Source organism: Dicentrarchus labrax, unplaced genomic scaffold (assembly GCF_905237075.1).
Source record: "Dicentrarchus labrax unplaced genomic scaffold, dlabrax2021, whole genome shotgun sequence".
Lineage (NCBI taxonomy): Eukaryota > Metazoa > Chordata > Actinopteri > Moronidae > Dicentrarchus > Dicentrarchus labrax.
In genome coordinates this window covers 2,629,735-2,652,891 of record NW_026136703.1, presented here as the reverse complement: position 1 = coordinate 2,652,891, position 23,157 = coordinate 2,629,735, and the positions used below count along the sequence as shown (strand labels likewise).

The window sequence follows — 23,157 nt, the reverse complement described above, 5'->3', positions numbered from 1 at the left end:
ACCTTGGAGACAAGGGCAAGGAAAAACTGCCTGTTAAAAGGCAGAAACCTAGGACAGATCCTTCGGCTCTAGGTGGGTGGTCGTCTGTCTCAACCAGTTGGGGTGAGAGAGAGAGAGAGAGAGAGAGAGACAGACAGACAGACAGACAGACAGACAGACAGGTGCACAGCAACAACAGTAGCAACAACTACACTAATAGTAGTGACTGATGATGATGAACATGACAACAGCAACGATGGGGGACAATGAGCAGTGACAACAGCAACAACAGTAACCATAGCTATAATAATACTTATAATAATAACAACAATAATATCCGTGATATTAGCAATGGCAGTCAAGCAGGACCATGGCAGGAGGCTCCACCAGGATCCATGAGAACCTGCGAGACGAGAAAGCACAAGAACTCCGGGGAAGAAGTGAAGTTAGTAACATGCATTAATGGGACATGAATGAGTGCAGAAAGAGAGAGGAAGAGAGGAGCTCAGTGCACCATGGGAAATCCCCCGATAGTCTAGGCCTATAGCAGCATAACTAAGGGATGGTTCAGGACTCACCTGATCCAGCCCTAACTATAAGCTTTATCAAAGAGAAATGTCTTAAGCCTACTCTTGAATGTGGTGAGGGTGTCTGCCTCCCGAACCACAACTGGAAGCTGGTTCCACAGGAGAGGAGCTTGGTAACTGAAGGCTCTGGCTCCTGTTCTACTTTTAGAGACTATAGGAACCACAAGTAGCCCAGCATTCAGAGAACGTAGTGTTCTAGTGGGGTAATAGGGTACTATGAGCTCTTTAAGATATGAAGGGGCCTGACCATGAAGAGCTTTATAGGTGAGGAGGAGGATTTTAAATTCAATTCTACATTTTACAGGGAGCCAGTGCAGAGAAGCTAGTACAGGAGAGATGTGATCTCTTTTTCTAGTTCCTGTCAGTACTCGTGCTGCAGCGTTCTGTAATAATTGGAGCGTTTTAATGGACTTATTGGGGCAACCTGATAATAAAGAGTTTCAGTAATCCAGCCGAGAAGTAACAAATATATATGTCACTGAGTGGCGGGGTCGTCAGTTTACTTTATGATAGAAAAGGGGTCTTTTAAGGAAAAAGGTTGGGAACCACTGCTGTACACGCTGGACCTTGAAGTACATTGGACATTGACAAGCACCCAAAGTTCCCACTCGTCATGAACGCAGCACCGTCATATTAGATGTGGGCGGGTCTAAACATTCTGCAGTGAGATCTCGCGAACTTGAAGCGGGACTCACCAGCGGGAACGCGCGCGCGCGCCTCCAAGGGTGGACTTTGGTACCGGGCTGTCAATCACTTCTCGCATGTTTTGATTCCTGAAAGTTAGTGTCAGTGGACTAGCTGGAAAATGTCCGCTGCGGCGCCGCCTGTAAATGACCAGTATGTGTTTCGTCGACGTGAATTTGAAGAGCTGTCGTCAGAGAACCAGAGAAGATGGCATACTCCCCCTCAACCTGTCCAAGGCAGGCAGACCGCACTACATCAGCAGCGACACAGGGTAAAGCAAAAGTACATTAACAAGCTAGTTGTAGCCTTTAATTACATCCCATGCTAACCGGGAGTGGTGCCGCTGTGTCGGTGCTAAGCTCAGTGAGGTCTTATGGCAGTGACAGAGCCTTTCAGTGTCTGTTAACCTCAGTTTGAACTGTTTTAAGTTAGCAATTACCCCATGTAATGAGCCATAATAACACCAGCGCTCGAACCAAACCCCATTCAAAAATCTGATACTTTAATGTGTCTTTTCAAAGGCTGGTGATACAAACCGGGAGAATATGACGTATGAGTGCTAACAATTAAGAGGACCAAGCATTTAACTCGGGTATATGTGAGCCCGCATCGTTATTAACAGACTTTAAAAACCGACTGGTGTAATAAATAGAATATAATACATTAATATACACACACCGACGTGAGGGACGGCTTTTCATCGTTTAAGCCCCCCAAGCCATCGGTGTTAATGTATGTATTTGTCCTGTGTCGCAGGGGCAGGACAGCAACTTTAACCGCGAGTCGGGACGCTTCTTCAGTGTGGGTTGGTGGCACGTTCTCTTCACAAGAACAGAGACCACGTGACAGGGCAAGGCCTTATCTCCAGTTCACTGATGATTTGTCAGTTTAATAACAAAGTAGGAAGTAACCTATCTAATGACAGGCTATTATCAGGTTTAATCAAAGTGTGTTCAGTGTGTTCAGTTTGTGCAGTAGGGCTTTAGGGCACAATAATTGGCAGTAAGTTCCTAAAGTGCTCAGGTTTGCCATTGTTCAACCATTTTTGCTAGCTGTAGCCTGTGTCGCATGGATTATTACTTAAACATGATACAAATGTTTTGAGGTGTTTTTATTCCCTAAAGGTCCAGTGTGTAACATTTAGGAGAATCTATTTGATATAAATGAAATATAATATTCATAGGTATGTTTTCATTGTGTTTATGTTACCTTAGAATTTGGGTGGTTTGCGGCGGTTTTCTCCTACACGCTTGGAAGGCTGAGCTGTATTCAAATGGTTGCAGTGTGCAACTTCACCACTAGATGCCATTACATCACTACACACTGGTCCTTTAAAATTGTCTAAACAATAAAACTGAAATTAAAAGTAGCTGGTAAATTATGTGGCAACAATGCACAATTGTGGAAAGTACCATAAAATCTGAATATTCTCTAAAAACATCATTTTAATGTAAACAGAACTACCAAATCCAACTTATACTTGAAATGTTAAACCCAATGTTTAAATACTTAAAATGGTATTAGTGCAGTTCAGAATCAGAAATACTTTATTGATCCCCGGGGGGAAAGTTGTTGTTGTTTGTTAAATGTATGCTAATAATAACACCATAATACACCTGTAATAAGACAGGGACGTCATACCTTGAGCAAAAATCTATCTATTTTACATTCATTTAATCATTGTCATTAAGTGTCTTACATTACACACCTATTATACCTGTTTCCTCTGGTTCTGCTTGTGGTTCAGTATCTGTGCCTGACTTATTTCTAGCTCAAACTAAAACTAAAGGCTGGGACAAGGTGCCACACTCTCTGATACATGTTGTGTTCTTTGTATTGCACAAAAGTAAAGTCTTCCTGGAATGAAGGTCATAAGTTTTCTCCATTGTCTCTATTTTCCTTTCAAATGTGGGTGTAGCCTGTGGTGTGCTGCTTCCTAGTGGTCAATATGTTTTCTTACCTGCGGTGACTTCTTTATGGAATGTGAGCTGTTCACAAAGTCAGCAGGTGGGCTGTATTAGAGCGAGTGCAGTGTGTGCCACTGCACACATGATTGTCTGTGTTTTAGAAGGCTCTCTAGTCCAGTAAGGAAAGGAAGGAACCATTATACAGTGAATGGAATTACAGGCCTTGAACTGGATTGCATTATAACAATGTCACATGAACAATCTGTCTGCCCAGAGTGAGGAAGATAGAGTTTAGTGTCATGAAAGTAAGTAATAAACTGTGCAGGCTGTTGGTGGTTGCATCCACATTTACCAATGCCATTCACATTCCACAGAGGCTACAGTTAATAAAGTGAACAATGGGTTAGATAAGGTAAGCAATCATTAACAGGGTTCCCATGCGTTGAAAAACTGGAAATTTAGGGAGTAGTTTTCCGGTCATGGAAACACTTGGAGATTGATAAAAATGACCAAATATCGGGAAATATTTTATGACTTTATTTTATTAATTAATTGTATTTTATTGAAAGAGCTTTCATGAGCGAGTGCTGCCCTATATTGTCAAGAAAAACTCCTTTAAAATATATATTTTTTAAAGAGTGGGAACCCTGCAGGGTTGGATGTCCATCATATTGTGATGGTGCAGTCAGTGTGAGGTATTGCTGTTCCTGACATCACATCAGTGTGAGCTTTCCCATCCCTGACACCTGTTAGAGGCTAGTGGGAAGGCACCTAAGACCCAGAGATACCACGACTGGAGGTAGAACATAGTGTTTTATATTCTCCAAAGTCTCCCATATGTGAAATGGATTTAAATTGTATTTTTTCCTTTTTTTTTAATACTGCAAAAGTGGTTGAAATGACAGATATTGTGACATACCCCATAAATAAAATAAGAGCAAAATAAAGCCAGGCTGAATGGGAGATGATACACCGGATTTTTCATAATGCAAGCTCTGAAGGATTTCAGATTTGGTGAAAAACAGAATGTAAATATATTGATGCACTGAGGAGATTCAGTTCTACAATCACAGAAGTGCAATAGGCAGAAATATCAAATATGAGGACCTGTGATGAGTGTATACATTTACTATAAGGTAGCCTTGGCTGGGATAGTCCCACAAATACCAACCAGGGTTTGTTAGAAAGGTCTGTGCTGAATCCAGCAATATATATGTAACTGTAGCAGGTACGGTCAGCGGTCTACATTAAGAAATGAATGACGTGTGCCAAGTTATTATTTTTTTTTTTTATTATTAGTGGGGTCAGACCAAATAGTTCTCCTCATTTTAGAGCTGCAACAGTTAGCCAATTAATCGATTGACGGATAATTAATTGTCAATAATTTTGCTAATTGATTCCTAGTTTTGGAACCCTTTAAGCAAAAATGTTAGAGGATAGGTAATGTCAGAAGACCTCAGCTCCAACGCTCCGTTCAGATTTTGCTCCCCTTCCTATGTAAGAAGCTGATTCATTTGCATAGCACCACCTCCCCGCTGACTAACCACCTCCCACAGACAAGAGCTGCCTTTGCTGCTGTATGCCATGTTTGCCCTGCAAGCCCTGGCTGTTACTGAAAGCCTGGAGCTAAGTGCCACAGCTGCCCTGATGTTTGCTGCACGGACCAGCACAAAAGTCTGCACGTCCTCCCATCATCAGAGGAATTATTTATTTATTTTTGAATTGTGACTGAAATGTTCCCACAAGGACTGCAACTGCTTTCTCAGAGGAGTACCAGCTCATGGACCGATACGGACCGTCTGTCACCCAACTTCACACTCAGAAGCTGTAAGTTTTTCTCTATTTAATGTTGTTTTACTGTTTATTGTGTAGGCATTAACATGCTGTGCAGCTAATGTGGCTAACACTGTTGGACTTTCTGTTGTAATATGAGGGACAGTCAGAAGCTGTGTGGCCGTTAAGCTTTGTGGTAAGCCAACAAAATAACCGGGAGTAAGTTACTGTAGTAGGTTGGAATAGTTCAGTAATATTGTGTAACTTTGATTAGCACTGAGCAGCAGGGGTTGCTCGCTAGGCTATAATAATAATAAGGTTTTCTGATCCATTTATTTAGCATTACTGCAGTACTGGTATTACTGACGATATGAGTGCAGGTCCAGTGTAACATCTACTCATATCTCCTACTGTATTATAAACAACACTGAGGCTCACTGCTAAATGTCTGTTTTTGCACCGGGAACTTTTACTGTATTTATGAGCCTTTGGTTTGTCACAACATCAGTTACAGGCATAGTAAATGTGATAAGGGACCCACCAGAGACACTGCTTTATTATTTTATTTTATAACGTAGGACTACTTAGAGCCACAATGTATGATGGAGTATTAGGACCAGACTAAGAGAAACATTTTTTTGTTTGTTTGTTTGTTGGAAATTACCAGAATAAAGTCGTAATAATACAAGAATAAAGTCGTAATAATACGAGAATAATGTAATAATAATACAAGAACAAAAGTTGTTTTAATGAGAAAAAAGCTTCGATAGAGTTATCAAGATCTGACATGACCAGCTCAACCAATCAGCAGCCTCAGCCTTAGCCCAGCGGCCGCTGTTTGTCTCAGTCGTACCGTACAGTCAACAGGTAAGCTAACGTATTGATAATTTCGTCGTTAAACAGTTTTGATGGCTGAGCCAACAGGCTGACAGTTCTCATAAAATTACTACTTTATTCTCGTTATATTATGACTTTATTCTCGTTATATTACGACTTTATTCTCAGAATATTACGACTTTATTCTCAGAATATTACAACTTTATTCTCGTAATTTTACAACTTTATTCTCGTAATGTTACGACTTTATTCTCGTAATATTATGACTTTATTCTGGTAATATTACGACTTTATTCTCGTAGACCAAATATTATGACTTTATTTTCGTAATTCCCCCCCCCAAATTTTTTTTTCTTAGTCTGGCCCTAATACTCCGTCGTAACAATGAGCTATTGTACTTGTACTGTATTGTATTATACTGTATCAGTGAATCTGCCATGTTTAACAGGTGATTTGAGTGAGCTGATGAAGCTCAGGTGTTCCTGGACCCATCAGAGGACAGAGACAGCTGCAGCATCAGGACAGTCTGGGTATCCAAAGGAAGACTGATGAAGATGAACACTGACTGCAGAGCTCCATTACCAGCTCACACTTCAATATACTAGAAACCATAAACCTTGATGGAGAACATGATCTGCAGAGTTTACATAAAAGTTCTAGCTTTGTTACTTACAATATGTGTAACTGGAATATGAGTGAAACAAATAAAGTGTTTTATTTTTAAGAAGAGCTTTGGTCATTTTTAAATTCAGTAATAAGTGTGGTTTTATATAAATAACATGTTATTTCACAGAGGTTTTATGAAGATTTCCTGGATGTACAAGAGTTAAAAACCTGGTTTGTGTAACATCTATCAATATGAAAATGTGAAATTTAAACCTGTATTAATGACTGTAAGCAACACAATACATTACTGTCTCACATTCAAACTTTATTATGTTGGAAGATAAATGACATAATATATAATATAAATGATACAATATTCAGTATACAGTATTTTAAAAGTGGTGAAAATATAATTGCAGCTTTTACAAATATTTTAAGGTTAACTTTGGTAATTATTGTCAGTTAAAATATCAGGCTATGAAATATGGATACAGTACAGTACAGTTACTGAGCAGTTTTTAAACCACATAACAAGGTACTTTATTAGATGAGTAATTCCTTCAGTTATATTGACAAGTTGTACAGGATAAAGTATTGCAGGCAGGTTTCTGACTCATTATGGTAACTTTCCAGAAGAATATAACAGATGGGAGGTTACAGTAATCGTTATACTATTACTCTGATTACTTTGGTACATTTACTGGCTGTTTCTTCACTAGAAACAACTGCTTGACTAATGTTTCACTTTGTCTGTTTCGTATGGTAACATCCCCACATCAGGGTAATTACAGTTTACATTATATACTATGCTACATGCACATGCTAACACGTTACCTCTTTAGCTGCTCACAACAAATATGTTTAAGTTCACTGGGCTGTGTAGACTGTAGGTCACTGCTCACTGCTGTACCGGTAAAGACAAGCATAAAACACAGTGTTGGTTTTCATAGTTAAGGTATAAACACTAACATTATGTGATAGAGAGAGAGACTAATAGCGTTAGCAGTATTTACCTGAGGAAAATGTCACAGAAAGCTGTAATTTGATTGTTGATGTTGTTCATTTCAGTGATTTCAGGTCAGACTCCCGCTCTAACATGTCCGGTGGGGAAGTTTTTGGTTTAGAAGCAGTTATTGAATTAATATTGACGGTAGAAATGCAGATAAACTCAGTAGCAGTGAGGAGCTACCTGCTTAAACACCTGCAACGCTGAGGCAGAAGAGGGAGGGTGGAAGCTGCGGCCGTGTAATAATGCTGACCAATTAGAGCAGACTGGGCTTTTTGGCAGGGGGGCCTTAAAGAGACAGGGGCTATAAGAGAGCGTTTCAGACACAGGCTGAAAAGAGGTGCTTCAGCTATAGGCAGTATGAGAACTGTCACTCTTGTGCTCATGTGTAACCTGTCTTGAACGTTGCCTCCGCAGGTTGATGGCAGCCGGACCCGACCCCGACCTCCCAGCGACCCCAGCGCCAGGTGGCCCCATGTGGACGACCCCACCACCAGAGAGCCTCAGCTTGATGACTGCGAGCGGATGGGGACCCTGTTTGGGATGCTCAACAAGTGTCTGCGGGGGGTGGGCTTCAGCCAGATGTACTTTGGGGACAAGATAGTGGAGCCGGTGGTGATTGTCTTCTTCTGGCTGTTGCTCTGGTTCCTGGGGATCCAGGCCCTGGGATTGGTGGGAACTCTGTGCATCATCATCATCTACATCCAGAAGTAATGAGAGCTGGCGGTCAGAGCGGCGCCGGCTGTTTTCTTTGGTTAATGCTTACACACGCGGGACTCATGCTGCTGGATGTTTGGATTGGAGTCTGCAGTGGATCTGTGCTTTTAGGGAGGGGGGATAAGGGTGGGGGGATAAGGGAGGGGGGAAAAGGGAGGGGGGGAGGGGCAGCTGTAGACAGGGTTGCACCGCTCTGTAGTGATGGTGGCTTTGCAGGTTTCTAGAAATGGTTTGAAGCTCGCTCAGTTGGAGTACCTCCGAAGCTGGGTCCAGTGTTCAGGGTGGGACTGGTGCTCCTCCTGCCTCAGCAGCAGGAGTGGGGCTGTCCTGTTGCTGTTAGAACTTTATGCTGTTGGACAGGAAGACATTTTGGGAAGTGGCTTGTTTCTGTTTGACTTAGAGGCTACATAGTGAAGGCCAGGACTCATAAAACACAACTGCACTCTTCCCTGTGCAGTGTTTCACTGATAAAGAAACTAACATACAGTATGTTTATGTGACGTTCAAGTGCAGCAGTGATATGAGTCCAGTAATCAATCATAAGGAGCAGTGTCTGCATGTAGAGCTGACATACAGCACTTGTGATGTTCTTGTGATGTTCTTGCAGTAAAATGTACTTTGGGATTGATACTAGCCATGCACAATGTACTGATGGCTGATAAAATGGAATTATTGTTACTGTTCCAACTATGGAAGACCTTTTTCACAGCAGCCATTTTGACAAACAATAAGTAGTAAGTAAGCTGGGTATGTTGCTATGCTAAATGGAACTACATGTTAAGCCCCTGAGCGTTTTTGCAATGTTTCTGTCAATATCTGTGCAGTCTGTATTCCTGTGAGAGCGTACACCATTCACACAGCGTGCTAGGAGCATTCCTTATTGGTGGGTTCATGTGTCCATCTACATTTTATGTGAAACTGACTTCACTAATTTATCATACATTTATATTCCATTTTATTCATATACTCCACTGTGAACCTAAGACTTTCATAAACCCATTTCAAGCACCAAAACAACTGGTCCACATTAGTAAAGGTGTGTTTTCACAACACATTGGAAGAATTTCAAAATGCTGAGATGTAGGCCACACTGTGCATATTCTGAAAGTTTTTAAAAATCAAGAAGGCATCGTGAACCCTGTAAAGCTTTGGCAACCCCTAGTTCAGAAATGAGCTTTAGGGTCAGATGATGTGTTTACACAGTGCTCTAGGACAATTGGTGCTTATTATACAGATAGCTGAGGTTATTGTGCACATTCTGATATCAAAGTCCCTTTAAAGGGGAATTTAACAAGATATGTAAACATCAAGAAAATGTCATTAGACCCCAAAGGGATCATCAGTATTATTTGTAACTCCTCTGTTTACCCTACTGTTTCATGTCAGATGGCTGCTGTGAAAAAGGTCTATTACATCCAGTACTGCAGAGGCTTTTTACAGTAGCTGTGGAGGGTGGTTCTAAATGGGGATCAGTTCTAGACGTCAGTTAGCCTCTCTCCCGCGCTCTGCGTCTTGGTGCCCGCGCTTGCCTGATTCACTTCCTCCCTCTACCAGATAACAGATGATTATCAGTTATTGGTGCAGGTGGAAGCGCTCTTCATTTCAGGGGATCTGACAGAAAAATGTGTGTGATATTAATTACTTCTCACATTGACAGAAAGATATGACCCATTCTGTACTGGAAACTGTGTTCAGATACAGTAGTGTTCTCGTGCCGTCAAAACTCAACCTTTCTACTGGATGCAAACGTACAGTCTTCCAGTTTGTCTGCTACTGTGGCAGAGGACATGGGAACTGGAGTGTTCATGCACAGAGCTGCTCAGTGTACTGATTTTTGCTTATATCATGAAATGTTGACTTGTCTTAACCTATCAAACTGTTGTAGTTGAGTGCAATTAACGCAAAACTCTTTTTATTCATCATATCTGTCATACTGAAAATCCCCTGAGGTTTCTATATCTTGTGAAAGCCTTCTCAGGCTCAGGTGTTGTTAGTCTTTAAATAAGGAATATGTACGCAAGGGCTGCAACAGCGATTCTTTTCAGTATCACTTTAACACTTTTCCTATTCATTGATTCAAGCTCAGATGTCTTGTTTTGTCCACAACCCAAAGATATTCACTTTACTGTCATAGAGGACGAGAGAAAGCAGAAATATTCACATCTGAGAATTTAGACATTTTTCTTAATGACTCAGAAGCATTCATTCATTATCAGTTAGCGATTGAACAGATTCATTTAACAGTCCTTAATGAAGTACGAAGTCTCTTTGAATCACCCAAAACTTCTTGAGTACAGGAAGTAGTGGATGCTGTAGAGTAACCTGACAGCGCCGGATGGTTTGTTACACAGAACCATCTGGGACGTCGTCATTGGAAACTGTTGAAAAATACTCAGCTTGTGACTGGATGAACCACCTGTCTATCACAGACAAACTTCAACCAATCAGATTGAGTGAACCATATAACGTAGTCAGCTCTTACTGAAGCCAGTCGGGAGAAGAGAGTAAACCTCTCTTCCACTGAGAAAAGCCTTCAGCCTTCAGCTAGCAGCATCTACGCTAACAGCCACTTCTCACACACACCTGGCGATAACACCTGTAGCTCCTGTAGCTCCTGCAGCAGCTGCCAGTAGTTCCTCATTGAACGCTGACTGCTCCGTCACTGCTGTGGTTGGACACAAGTGCAGAGCTCCAAGCCTGACAAGAGGATCTTAGGAGTGCAGCTGCCTTGCTAGGTTACCTGTAGAGGAAACAACAAAGGCTAACAGTCAACGTTTTGCAGACAGTGGCAGAATAAACATATACAGGATGTTTACCGTTTGCATATCTCAATCATCCAAAAGTGTTCAATCTAATGCAGAATAGTTCCATATGAATATAAGTCAATGTTGGGAGATGTGTCTGAAAAGGGAGGTACAAAAGGTAAAAGAGACAGTATGTAACAGTATGGGAGGGTTATTGAATTGTTCTGGTAGTCTCAGGTAGCTTTGAACATATTTAACTCTTGTGTTGTTGTTGTTGTACATTCTGCTGACACTAGTGGAATGTGCACATTAACTGACCACACACTGTTGTAGAGCAGTGGTTCCCAACCTTGGGGTCAGGACCCCCACTAGGAAAGTAAGAAAACTTTAAAAGTATACACAGTTTGGCCTATATCTCAGCATTTGGTTCATTTCTGTGAAGAAAATGAATTTATAAAGTTCAGATTATTATTGAAGATGTCCTGCATTGGAAAATAACCAAAGAGCTAATAGAACAATGGCCAAGCATGTGACAGAACAAAACACTGAATTTGTCTAAAACTAAATAAAGTAGTAGTTAAGATTGTTAAAAATAAAAATAAATATGTATTTATGTATAAAAAGCTCCATAAAATATTAGGAAAACTAATTTCTACTCAGTATTTAATAATCTGCTTTAAATTCATCCAAATCTCTGGTTTTACACAAACGTCAGGTTCATTGTACAGTTTATCTATTTTTCTTGTTATTGTTAGACATTGAATATGCGATATCCATTAAATACATCAGTTTACTCAGTGACAGAGAGGGGCTCCCTTAAGGAACAAGGTTGGGAACCACTGCAGAGGAACAGAACTGCAGTCGTTACACTGGTTTTAATGTTTACTACTGAGTATAAATGGTTTCCAGGGGAAACATCATCACTGATGATGACGACTTACTGTAGCCATGCTGTATTTGTCCTTTTTTAAAAGAAACTAATCAGTTCTTCTGAACAGAAGTTATTGTTTATAAGGTGTTTGCACTGAGAGTTTTATGCATACCTACAGGAGAACTATTGAATCAGAATGTACTGCAATGTCTATGATTAAAGTGAGCGTTCCTAACACTGTGCTTTGGCTCTCATTGACTTGAGACTCTTCAGTGTCTGCAGGAACTGACACGTGTGAGGTCATTTTTCACAGTCTGCACTGTTGCTAAGATTTAACACCATACTAGTGAGCACAAAGGAAATAACAAATGCTTCACATCACTTCCGACCTTTCTCCATTCAACGTTATTAAATTACAGCACAGGGTTGTATGACATTCAGATTGTAGATCCCTTTAGTTCCCTTTATGCTACAAAAAATCTAAACAAAACATTTAAAATACATTTTATTAAGAAATAAATACTACCTTGCACGATGAAGTCCTGAGGAAGAACTTCACAGTCTCACAGCCTGAGGGAAGAGTCTGGTGGCACAGCAGCAGAAGCTTCTGTACCTCTTCCCAGATGGCAGCAGGGCCAAAAGTATTCAGTTTGGCACAAAAGAATCAAAGACGCCCACAGACGCGTGCAAAGAGAGCAGGTTACAGGCCTTTACTTGTTGTTTGGCTGTGAACAACAAAAGACGATATAAAAATGTACACAAAAACAAACAAAAAGTATGTTGTTAGTTCCAGGCCGACCCATAAGGGATAAAAAACTATTTATTTTAGAGGGAAAATTCACTGATTATTGATAAAGCTGCTGATATAGTGTTTAAGAAATTAAAATATAGGCAAAATTGTCAACCAATTCTAGAAATGAAGTGAGAAAATAAAAAGAAATAGAAATACATCAGTACTGTAAAAACTACAAGCCCTTCTACATGATCAGAAATATCGGTGCATATCAGAGGACATGTACACTGACACTGATACAATAGCCACACATCCAACCTCTGATCAATACTGAGCTTCTTGGAGTGGCAGAACACTGAACAGCAGTGGTTAGCGACTGAGACCCCTGCTTCGGGTCAGCCTATTCAGAAACATTGTGTGTAATCATATGGCAAAAAAAGTTCTTTATTTCTTGCATTTATATTTGGAACAGACTCAACATTAACAATGGATACAAAAAACAAATCACTTACACATTCCGTCAAGAGCATTTTCTTAAATATTGTTTTTGGTTCCATAAGTACATAAATGAATGAGCAAGGAGAGAACAAAGGCAGGTACAGACCGACAGTGGATTAAATGTCCAGCAATGTACTGTACAGGAGAAATGTTTTCAATCCAGCAAACATTTGGCACATATCATTTATTATATATATATAAATATATAAAACACACAAAGTGCTGGAAACCCACACCATATGATTGTGTTTACACAAGCAAAAGCTTCCAGTGTTTCAAGAAGCAGGTTTACTGAGTTACGTGGTTATCTTTGCTGAATGCAACAATCGGGATGGGACAGACAGGTTCAGCCTTTCACTACAACTGAATAAAGCTGCCTCTGGGAAACAGGCTGCTGCAGGTGTGGTAGTGTGTGCTGTGTGCTGGCTGGAGCTGGATTACAACCAGTAAGTCTTTCCTCAGTGACCTCAGCATGCTCTTTACCTCAGGAGGTGTATGCTTAAGAGACTCATAAAGGTGACTCATAAATACTTGAGGTTTGAGCTCATGCTGATATTGTTCACTACACACATTCAATAACAGACAGAGCACATGTATTGTCAGCAATTACACTCAAATTATATAGCTAGGTACACTGAACTTTAAAGCTGCAGTAGGTCACTTATAAAATAACATTTTGTCATATTCACTTAAACTTTCACTATATCCTGACAGTAGAACATGAGACAGATAATCTGTGAAAATCATCTTCACTCACCATCATTGTAGTTTCCCCAATCATAACAGTCCCCCACGCAAAACGTTGAGCCAACGTATGGCACCAAACTACTAGCTACTATGACTTAATTGTCACTGGAAGAAATTGCCTTCCATTTTTTATGTTTTCTTTCGCAATTTCATTGTAAAACTATGTCTAAAAACATAAAACGTGCATTGCAAATTTTAGAAAATATGCCGTGAAGTCACTTTAGGCCACAACAACCACAGAACAAGCCAGGGAAATCAATGCTCATTCCTGCAAATACCATTACGAGCCCTAGGAGGAGCTCTTGTGCACAGATTATCTGTCTCATGTAGAACTCTCAGGATAAATCAGTTTTAGCAAATATGACAAATTGTATGCAGCTTTAAATATTGTTCATTTGTAATTGGAGCTTGTGTGCATGTCGCAAATCCACTATTTACAGGGATACATGTATTTACAACAATATACACAGACAGTGCATTAGCAGCTTCAACTCAACAACCACTGAAGGCCATTGGAAGGATCGGACACGGAGAACAAAACAGCATCCCAGAAGCACCAAAATAAGACGGCTGCTTCTGTACATTTCACTGTTATTTTATCTGTACAACAAACACAATTAAGGTCAGTAAAATACACAGCAGTCTCTGGGTTCATGTCAGGTACATATAGAACAAAATGGGAACAGTGAATTTAGGATTTGATTTTCCAAATCTGAACTGAACCGAATCAGATGTAGAACCAGAAAAATAATAATCAATGAATTGTTATTTATCAAATTAAAATACCAAACAGTGTGGAGCTGCAACCTCCCCACATTCTGACTGTAAACTGAATCTATTGGATTGGATTTTAGGACTGCTGCTCAAACTAAAGGAGTCATTTAAAGACGTAACTTGTCATTTGTCATCATCTTCTTGGACTGTAGCAGAATTAATAAAAAAATGATCGATAGCTTTATTTGTTTAAAGTGAACAGACACATTGGTTGCAACTGTGCTAACATGAAATGTAAACAGTTATGTGAGCACTCAGCAGCCAGGTTTTCCATCCAGATGGAATCCTTGCTTCAATCTAATACCGTTACATAATTATTAGGAGTCAGTTCATAGAGATAAGCAGTAGGTGGCACCAATTCTCCAGTTGGAAAACCAGCAGCAGAGGGCGCAACAAGATGACGCCATTAAAAGAGCGCCAGCGTATTAATGTGAGGACGGTTCCTTCAGAGCTGTGTGCAGAGATCATGGATGTATTACAGAGCCGTCGGAGCGATGAGGAGACTGCCGGAGCAGAAACAGCTCATCGTCATGTGACTTAAACGTTCACTATGTCAGAACTTATTCAGAGAAAGTGTCTCCATCTCCCATTAAGAGCATCAACTCTTTTTCCTAAAAGACAAAAACCATCTCAAGCAAACACAAAAACTTTAGAGCGTAAGTGAGCAAAGTTTTTTTCTAATTTTGCCGTTTCCATTAAACTTTCAAAATACGCTGATGGAAACACAACCAGTGAGCAGTTCTCAGCTTGGAAAAACAAAGAGTGAACACTTCGTTTGCATGAAGTCATTCTGCCATGGAAAGATCTGAATGTTATTTAAATAAGGATAAGGTGGCATTCAGCTGTGTGAACTGACCATTCGTCCTGTTTGCAAATCATGAATGGAATTACACAAAAACACTTAATGGTTATCACTTACTGTGCAACTCTACCTTTAATGTACCTGCACACTAGCAGTTCAACAGCGTGCCCACGATGTCATCACTCTATGGTCATCAGCCCTGAAACTGAACCCCAGTCAACCCCACTGGATTACCCACTACATACTGCTGTCAGTCTGATGGCTCACTACTGGAAGCTGCAGCACTTTATGAAAAGTGTTCAGTGTCAGTATCAGTGTTGGATTTGTCAGCAGAGGAGCTCAGTGTCCGTTGCCGCCCTCAGACAGGATGCGGCTGGGCTCCGTGAACTTGGCCGTGGCTATGTAGAACAGGGCGGGGCCGGGCACAAGGGCCAGTAGCGGCAGGTCCTGCTCCAGCTTGTCCAACCGGGAGATGGAGATGATGCCGTACGCGTGGAGCAGCCAGTGGCTGAACAGGACTACCAGACGCTTCTTCTTAGCAACCAGGTTCTTGAACGACTGTGGCAGCAGAGGGTGAGCACACAGAGAGAGGAAACAGGTTAGAATGAATATTACGAGAACAGATCAATGACATCAAAATAAAATAATATATATATTATATAAATAATATAATAAAAGAATGGTTTGTTTTTTTTATCTGCTACATACTACACACAGTGTAGTGTGTGCTGTTACCTGTATCTCAGAGGCAGACATGTAGACAGCCAGTGTGACCAGAGACAGGACCAGTATGATGTAGGGGAATGCATAGTCTGAAACATACAAATAGTGACTCACAGCTGCACAATTAAACATTATTATAAACACAACAAACTCTTAACAACAAGTTGCAGTAGGATGTGAAGTCAGCAGCAGAGGCCACGAATACTCACAGAGCAGCCCTCCGCCCACGGCCTGCAGCACAGTGAGGATGGGGAAGAAGTACAGAGCGGCGTAGATGCTCTTGAAGCGGTCAGATTTGCCCAGGCCGCATGCTATCTTCTTCACCAACAGGGGGCGCAGCAGCATCATCAGCACCAGGCAGAAGGCGTAGTAGATTAACACAATGGTGTAGCTGAGGAGGACAATGACAAGACAGGAGTCTGCTTAAGACAATAAGCTCTAACAATACACAGCAAATCACAATGGACCTGTGTTTACAGAAAGAGTGACAACTTTTATGTAACAATAAAATCTACTCACGACTGGATTCAACTCACCATACTGGTAAATGGTAAATGGTAAATGGACTGTACTTATATAGCGTCTTTCTAGTCTTTCGAACACACATTCATACACTGATGGCTGTGGCTGCCATGCAACGTGCCAACTGCTCACCAGAACAGAAACTCATCATTCACACACACTCATACACTGATGCACAGCATCAGGAGCAACTTGGGGTTCAGTGTGTTGCTCAAGGACAAAAATCTATAAAATACATTTTCTCTTCCATTTTCTTTATCCACTTATAGAATCCTTGTTTTATTTCTGAGGTATAAACTGTGCAAAACTGTGTTTATCACAGTTCTTGGAACGTGTTGTCAAGCAGTTGTAGGGCTGCAATAACATTTAAATCATAATATGGCCATGTGATATATCAGAGAAGCTGCAATTTTTTGACAAAGGTAAAATGTGTGACAAATAATGAAATATTGTAGTTCTGAAGAGATGTCCTGGCCTGGTTCTCCAGGATTTAGGAAAAACACACACACACACAACACAAATTGAACCCCTCCCACAAATCTCTGTCTCTGTGTTTTTGAATCGATCGATACAGTATCACAAAACAGTAGTGCAATACAGAAGTGTATCAATATCTTCTTACACCCCCTAGTACGAGCACAGTTCCCCAATGTTTGAATGAACACTGCTTGGACATGTGTCATATGTCAGATAATACAAGACCTCATATCAGCGAGGATTTCAAATGCTGCAGTCTGTACTCACAGCGGGTAGACGGCCTCCTGGGTGCAGTGTAACGTGTTGACATAGTCTGGACTGGGGTTGTACAGCATGGTGTACCAGTCCGACAGCATCTGGACTCGGCAGGAAAGGATGCTGAGCTTTCCCACCGGCTCTGTGACCAGCAGGGTGACCACGGCCGACACACTGCACTCCAACATGGCTGTGATGTGCTGCAGCAGAGCACTGGAGCTGAACACACAACACCAGATCAGACAGCAGATACACGAGAACTGAATTTCTTCATCATGTCCCATCCAAACACACTGAACACATCTCAAATATAAAATATTACAGCAGAAAATAAACAAAACCAATGGCAGAAATAAAGCACATTCAGAGTTGGCAGGATGTTATAGAGCAGCAGTAAGGTCAGACATGGACCCTGTTGGACCTGACATCAAAGTACAGGTACACTCAAACACACTGTCTGGTTTCCATTTGCTTCACTGTAATATTAGTACAATGATGTGTTTGCTGTTGTTGTTCTGTTTGCTGCCATGTAAGCAGCAGATGTTTGTGAATACTGCATGTTCCAACTTATTTCACCATTCAACTAGTAATCATAATTAAATAAAAATAAAAATACAGTTGTGGCCCCTGCAGTGGTGTGTTGAGATGTGAAAGCATCAGAATTCTACACAGTCAGAGAAAGCTACAGCGATCGCTCTGCTAATACAGTTCAGTTTCAGTTCAGGAGTATTTTCTGCAGGGCTGCTGACAGTGCAGGTAACACATGAGGGATCAGGCTGACACCGGCATTTAGGCTACGTTCACACTGCAAACCTTAACACTCAATTCTGATGTATTGCTCACATCTGATTATTTTTGTGTGGCATGTAGAGAGGAGAAGTGAGATCTGACCACAAGTGGTGACTGGTGACTCATGTGGAGATGCATTTTAATGCCAGATGTGAACTGCTGTGCTTACAGCTCTCCACTTGTGATCAGATCACCCATGTTAATACCAGGCGTAAACAAGGCCTCTGACACAAGCAGAAATGAATTCAGCCCCACTGAAGTCAGCTCGCTCTGTAGCAGCGCTCTGCTGTCATTATGTGGGTTTAAGTCCCATGTCAGTAAAGTGAATGTTCTTTGTGTTGCGCTTCTGAAAATTGCTGTACGAGACATATGAGATGCAACATGACATTAGACAACTGAATCGACAAATATAACCAGTAGTTGGCTGTTGGTTCCTATAGTAATTGTGAGTGTCTGTTTCATTTCTGTAATTTGATTTATATGACATTTAAAATGAAAACGAATGGTGAAAATGTGACACTCACTTTGAGTCTGCAGCAACGGGACAAATCCATTTGTTCTACTTAATTCATCAAAATACTCCCAACAGCCTCAACCGGCTTCATTAAACACAGTTCCTGCCATAAGCCTGGTTTACTGAAGGGGGTCTGAATGACTGCTTTATGAAATACTCTAACACGATAAGGACGGACAATACCGAAATCCGATATCATGTGACACATTTACACTGGGGTCTGTTTCACCCAGTGTAGGCTCATTTTGTGATAATGACTGGGTTTTCAATTACCTAGAGAGACAGAGTGTGAGTGTGTGTGTGTGTGTGTCCCAACCTCTTCTTCCCAGAGTACCACTCGATGAAGAACCAGTGCAGCACTAGTGGTAACATGGCCATGAAGCCCAGATAGAGCCAGTCGTAGAGCTCGGGGGACTCGGTGCAGCGCTCACACACCTTCTGGAGGTTGGTCCGCTCTCCGCGAGGACAAACCTGGCAGGACAGACAAACCACAATGTAATCTAGACCATGACGATGCATTTCACTGCCATTCACAGGTGGCAGGTAGGCAATGGCCAACAGTCCCACACACACAGCCACCAGTGAGACACAACTGTGACGTTTAGTACTCACGCCACACTCTCCCTCCACTGATCCGTTCACCATCACCCTGCCACAGTACAGGCCTGGACACGTTGAGCTCATGGCCACAGCTGCAAGGACATACAGAGACACCATACTGCAGTCAACAGTCTGGTAGCACAGTCACAGGAGACAGAGGACAGCGCTTTGGAAAATATTAATACAGTGTTGGTCTTGCTTTGGAACAATGTGATGTTTGGCCTCTTTTGAACACTTGTGAGTACATGACTGGTTGTTTTACTTGCCAGATTCCATACTTGGAAATGTACATTTACTGGTAGGAAAACGAGCTTTGTGGCCTTCATCAGGGAGAGCACGGAACCCACAGAACAGCAGCACTACCGGACCGTTAACGTTAACGTTGGGGTTTACATATTCAGCTCATATTCAACTGTGCTATAACGTGAAGTATGTTCTTCGTTCTCCTGTATTCTGTCTGAAAGAGGGCCCATTTCATCTAGCCATTTTAGTTCATTTAGATATGGCAGTTATTATGGGACTAAGCACAACGTTAGCTGACGGGCCGGTTTTGAAGAACGCTATTTTCCCGGCCATGAAGACCGTTCTCCGTTAAAAGAGAGACCTCTCCTTCAGGCTGCTAACTCACAGCTAGTTAGCTAACGTTAGCTAGTGAAAGCACACTGTTAACGTTAGCTCGGTCACACACACACACACACACAGCTGTCAGCAGGTGAAAAGTAAAAATGAAAGACAGCTTTAACTTACCCATGGTGAGACAAATAATGAGGAAAAACAAGGTGTTCTCGCCTCAGTGCTACCGTATTTTCATTCGCTACCGAAACCGGATGCGGACGACAAAAACGTAGCACAAACAGGAAGTACAACACCTCTTTTTTTTTTTTTTTTACAGGAAGACAGCTGCTCTGTCCCCTCTGCTCTTACTTTTTACAATCTCTTTGTTTCTCTTCATGTTTTCCTGTACCTGTCCCTACTGAAGTTTATTTGTTACTTTATATTTTGTCCACAGACTGGACAGTGCTCATGAATGGCATGCAGTAGCTAAGAGACCTTTAAACTTTAAACTTTTTTATTCTATTTTCTACACAGTGTCAAACATTTCAGCATACCCTGTCTGTTGTTGATTTGTTTTTGTCAAAAAATTAAAAAAATAAAGTTAAAGTTTAAATGTTGTGTAAAGGGTAATGTCTCTGTAAAGTGTGTTTAAATGTTAGTGTGAAATACATAGAGGACAGTAATGTTTGCCACCCAGTAACCTGCATCCTTCTTATTGCGAGGCTGCCATCTACTGGAGATTCTTGGTACTGTCCATGTTTTGTCCATATACATAAATAAACAACCTCTTCTGCTCCCTTCAGTTTGCTTTATGTATCTGCTTTCCTCTAACCTCAAAGAACGACCAAGGTCAAAACCGCTCAGTTTCTAATACATTGTCCCCTCAGCGACACACCCGAGGAACCAACGTTATGGCAGCTCCATAGTCAGAAACGTGAATAGCGAAGCCAGCGGCCATAGTTAAATGCATCCCGGGCCAGAGCGGGCGACATTGAATCAAATTTAAAACTGCTGGCTAAAGATAAACGTAAATACAGTAAGATATCCAGTGGCGGTAAGAACCGTTACGCCAATCGGAGGTCACTAAGATTAATGTGGAGTGGTGTGTAACTATGCTAAGACAATGTCGGACACCGTAGTTTTCTCTGGACCCCCCCCAGGACCAGTGACGACATGTATAGCCGCATGTCGTCATTCCACCCGGCTGTCGAGGTGGTGTCCAGCAAACGATGTGGGCCATATAACGGAAGCCTTTTGGGAAAACCGGTCTGATTAGGACGGCATCCATCCCACTTGGATGGAGCGGCTCTCTTATCTAGAAATATGGCGAAGTTTATTTCTAAAACCGACAGTCCAGAGTTAGGACCAGGAAGCAGAGCTGATTCTTACACACTCCCGCGCTTTCTTTAGAACAGTCACCCACCCAAAACCCCATAGAGACTGTGCGTCCCCCACCACCTAAACTATTTAAAAAATAAAAACAAGAGGAGTTCAACATAAAAATCTAATAAAAATTAAAACTAACTCCTCAGTAGCACAAAAAAGAGAATGAAATGTGGGTTGTTAAATATCAGGTCTCTGTCCTCTAAAGCGTTCTAGTGAATGAATTAATATCAGATTATGATATTGATTTACTGTCTTACGAGACCTGGTTGTCCCACGAGGAGTATGTTAGCCTAAATGAATCCACCCCCCAGTCATATTAATACTCACATTCCGAGGCACAGGCCAGGAGGTGGAGTAGCAGCTATATAATCGAGCGTTTTAATGGACCCTAAACCTAAACTAATTATAATTCATTTGAAAGCCTTGTTCTTAGTCTTTCACCCAAACTGGAAAACACTGCAGCCAGTTCTATTTGTTATAGTGTACCGCGCCCAGGACCGTACTGATTTTATATCTGAATTTTCAGAGTTTCTATCAAGCTTAGTCCTTAAATCAGATAAAGTAATTATTGTAGGTGATTTTAATATTCATGTGGATGTTGACAATGACAGCCTTAGTAATGCATTTATATCATTAATAGACTCAATTGGCTTCTGTCAGAGTGTAAATAAACCAACTCATTGTTTTAATCACACTCTTGACCTTGTTTTATCATATGGCATTGATATTGAACATTTAATAGTCTTCCCACATAATCCTTTCCTATCTGACCATTATTTAGTAACTTTTGAATTCATACTATTAGATTATAAGCCATTAGGCAAAACTTCCTACAGCAGATGTTTATCTGACAGTGCTGTAGCTAAATTTAAGGAGGAGATTCCTTCAGTGTTTAATTCAATGCCATGTCTGAATTTAACAGAGTCCTATAACAACTTTAGTCCCTCTGAAATTGATAATCTTGTCGATAGTGCTACAGGCTCACTACGATCAACATTAGACTCTATCGCTCCTATAAAAGGAAATTATTAAAACATAGGAGACTAGCACCTGGTATAACCACCAAACCCGCCAGTTAAAGCAAATAGCTAGGAAATCTGAAAGGAAATGGCGCTCTTCCAAATTATCAGAATATCGCTCAAATTGGCAAGATGATCTTAAGATTTATAGAAAGGCCCTCCGTAATGCCAGAGGAGCCTATTACTCAGCACTAATAGAAAAAATAAGAACAACCCTAGGTTCCTCTTCAGCACTGTAGCCAGGCTGACAGAGAGTCACAGCTCTATCGAGCCACATATCCCCATAAACTTAAGTAGCAATGACTCATGAGCTTCTTCTATAATAAAATTATTACTATTAGAGAAAAAATTAATCACCAACTGCCATCAACAGTTATCAGTGGCTCTCCAAGTTCAGGGACTTCTGTCAATGTAAACTTAGATGTATATTTAGACTGTTTTTCTGCTATCGATCTTCATCAGTTAACTTCAATCATTTCTTCATCGAAGCCATCAACCTGTCTGTTAGACCCGATCCCAACTAGGCTGCTTAAAGAAGTTGTTCCCTTAATTGGCACTTCTTTACTGGATATGATTAATCTTTCTTTATTATCAGGATATGTACCACAGTCCTTTAAAGTAGCTGTAATTAAACCCCTTCTTAAAAAGTCTACTCTTGACCCAGGGGTTTTAGCCAACTATAGACCGATTTCTAACCTCCCGTTCCTCTCTAAGATTCTGGAAAAGTAGTCGCCAAAGAGTTGTGTGACTTTCACATAACAATAGTTTATTTGAGGATTTTCAGTCAGGATTTAGAGTTCATCATAGCACAGAGACAGCTCTGGTTAAAGTTAATAATGACCTTCGACTGCTTCGACAATGGACTTGTCTCTGTACTTGTATTATTAGATCTTAGTGCTGCATTTGACACCATTGACCATGATATTCTTTTACAGAGACTTGAGCATCAAATTGGCATTAAAGGAACTGCCCTAACCGGTTTAAGTCATACTTATCAGATCGTACTCAGTTTGTACATGTTAACGATGAATCCTCCATAAATACTAAAGTTA

General features: G+C 41.0%; 2 protein-coding genes and 2 long non-coding RNA genes across 4 annotated transcripts in view; 2 read left to right on the top strand and 2 right to left on the bottom strand.

The window, feature by feature from the left end:
* The window catches only part of LOC127354591 (uncharacterized), a 235,707-nt gene that overhangs the window by 199,584 nt on the left and 12,966 nt on the right, over window positions 1-23,157 (top strand). The window lies entirely within an intron of this gene.
* Window positions 1,250-8,221, top strand: fam241a (family with sequence similarity 241 member A). Its single transcript, XM_051384358.1, has 2 exons — window positions 1,250-1,521; window positions 7,797-8,221. Exons 1-2 carry the CDS (start codon window positions 1,372-1,374, stop codon window positions 8,091-8,093), a joined length of 447 nt encoding a protein of 148 aa, XP_051240318.1. The 5' UTR covers window positions 1,250-1,371; the 3' UTR covers window positions 8,094-8,221.
* Window positions 6,678-7,803, bottom strand: LOC127354585 (uncharacterized). Its single transcript, XR_007881591.1, has 2 exons — window positions 7,387-7,803; window positions 6,678-7,277 (listed from the first exon to the last, which is right to left on the bottom strand). It is a non-coding gene; the product is annotated as an uncharacterized LOC127354585 (long non-coding RNA).
* On the bottom strand, window positions 12,873-19,981 carry jkamp (jnk1/mapk8 associated membrane protein). The gene is made up of 7 exons (XM_051384158.1): window positions 19,893-19,981; window positions 19,158-19,237; window positions 18,862-19,016; window positions 17,255-17,461; window positions 16,198-16,379; window positions 16,001-16,077; window positions 12,873-15,823 (listed from the first exon to the last, which is right to left on the bottom strand). Exons 1-7 carry the CDS (start codon window positions 19,894-19,896, stop codon window positions 15,605-15,607), a joined length of 924 nt encoding a protein of 307 aa, XP_051240118.1. The 5' UTR covers window positions 19,897-19,981; the 3' UTR covers window positions 12,873-15,604.

What these genes read in the sequence shown, in the direction of transcription:
- fam241a (XM_051384358.1), top strand. Translation starts at nt 1,372, where the DNA reads ATGTCCGCTGCGGCGCCGCCTGTAAATGACCAGTATGTGTTTCGTCGA. An exon ending in TACATCAGCAGCGACACAGG is followed by an intron (nt 1,522 to 7,796) that starts GTAAAGCAAAAG and finishes TTGCCTCCGCAG; the next exon opens with GTTGATGGCAGCCGGACCCG.
- jkamp (XM_051384158.1), bottom strand. An exon ending in CAGGAGGCCGTCTACCCGCT is followed by an intron (nt 16,380 to 17,254) that starts GTGAGTACAGAC and finishes TGTCCTCCTCAG; the next exon opens with CTACACCATTGTGTTAATCT. An exon ending in TGTCTGCCTCTGAGATACAG is followed by an intron (nt 15,824 to 16,000) that starts GTAACAGCACAC and finishes CTGCTGCCACAG; the next exon opens with TCGTTCAAGAACCTGGTTGC.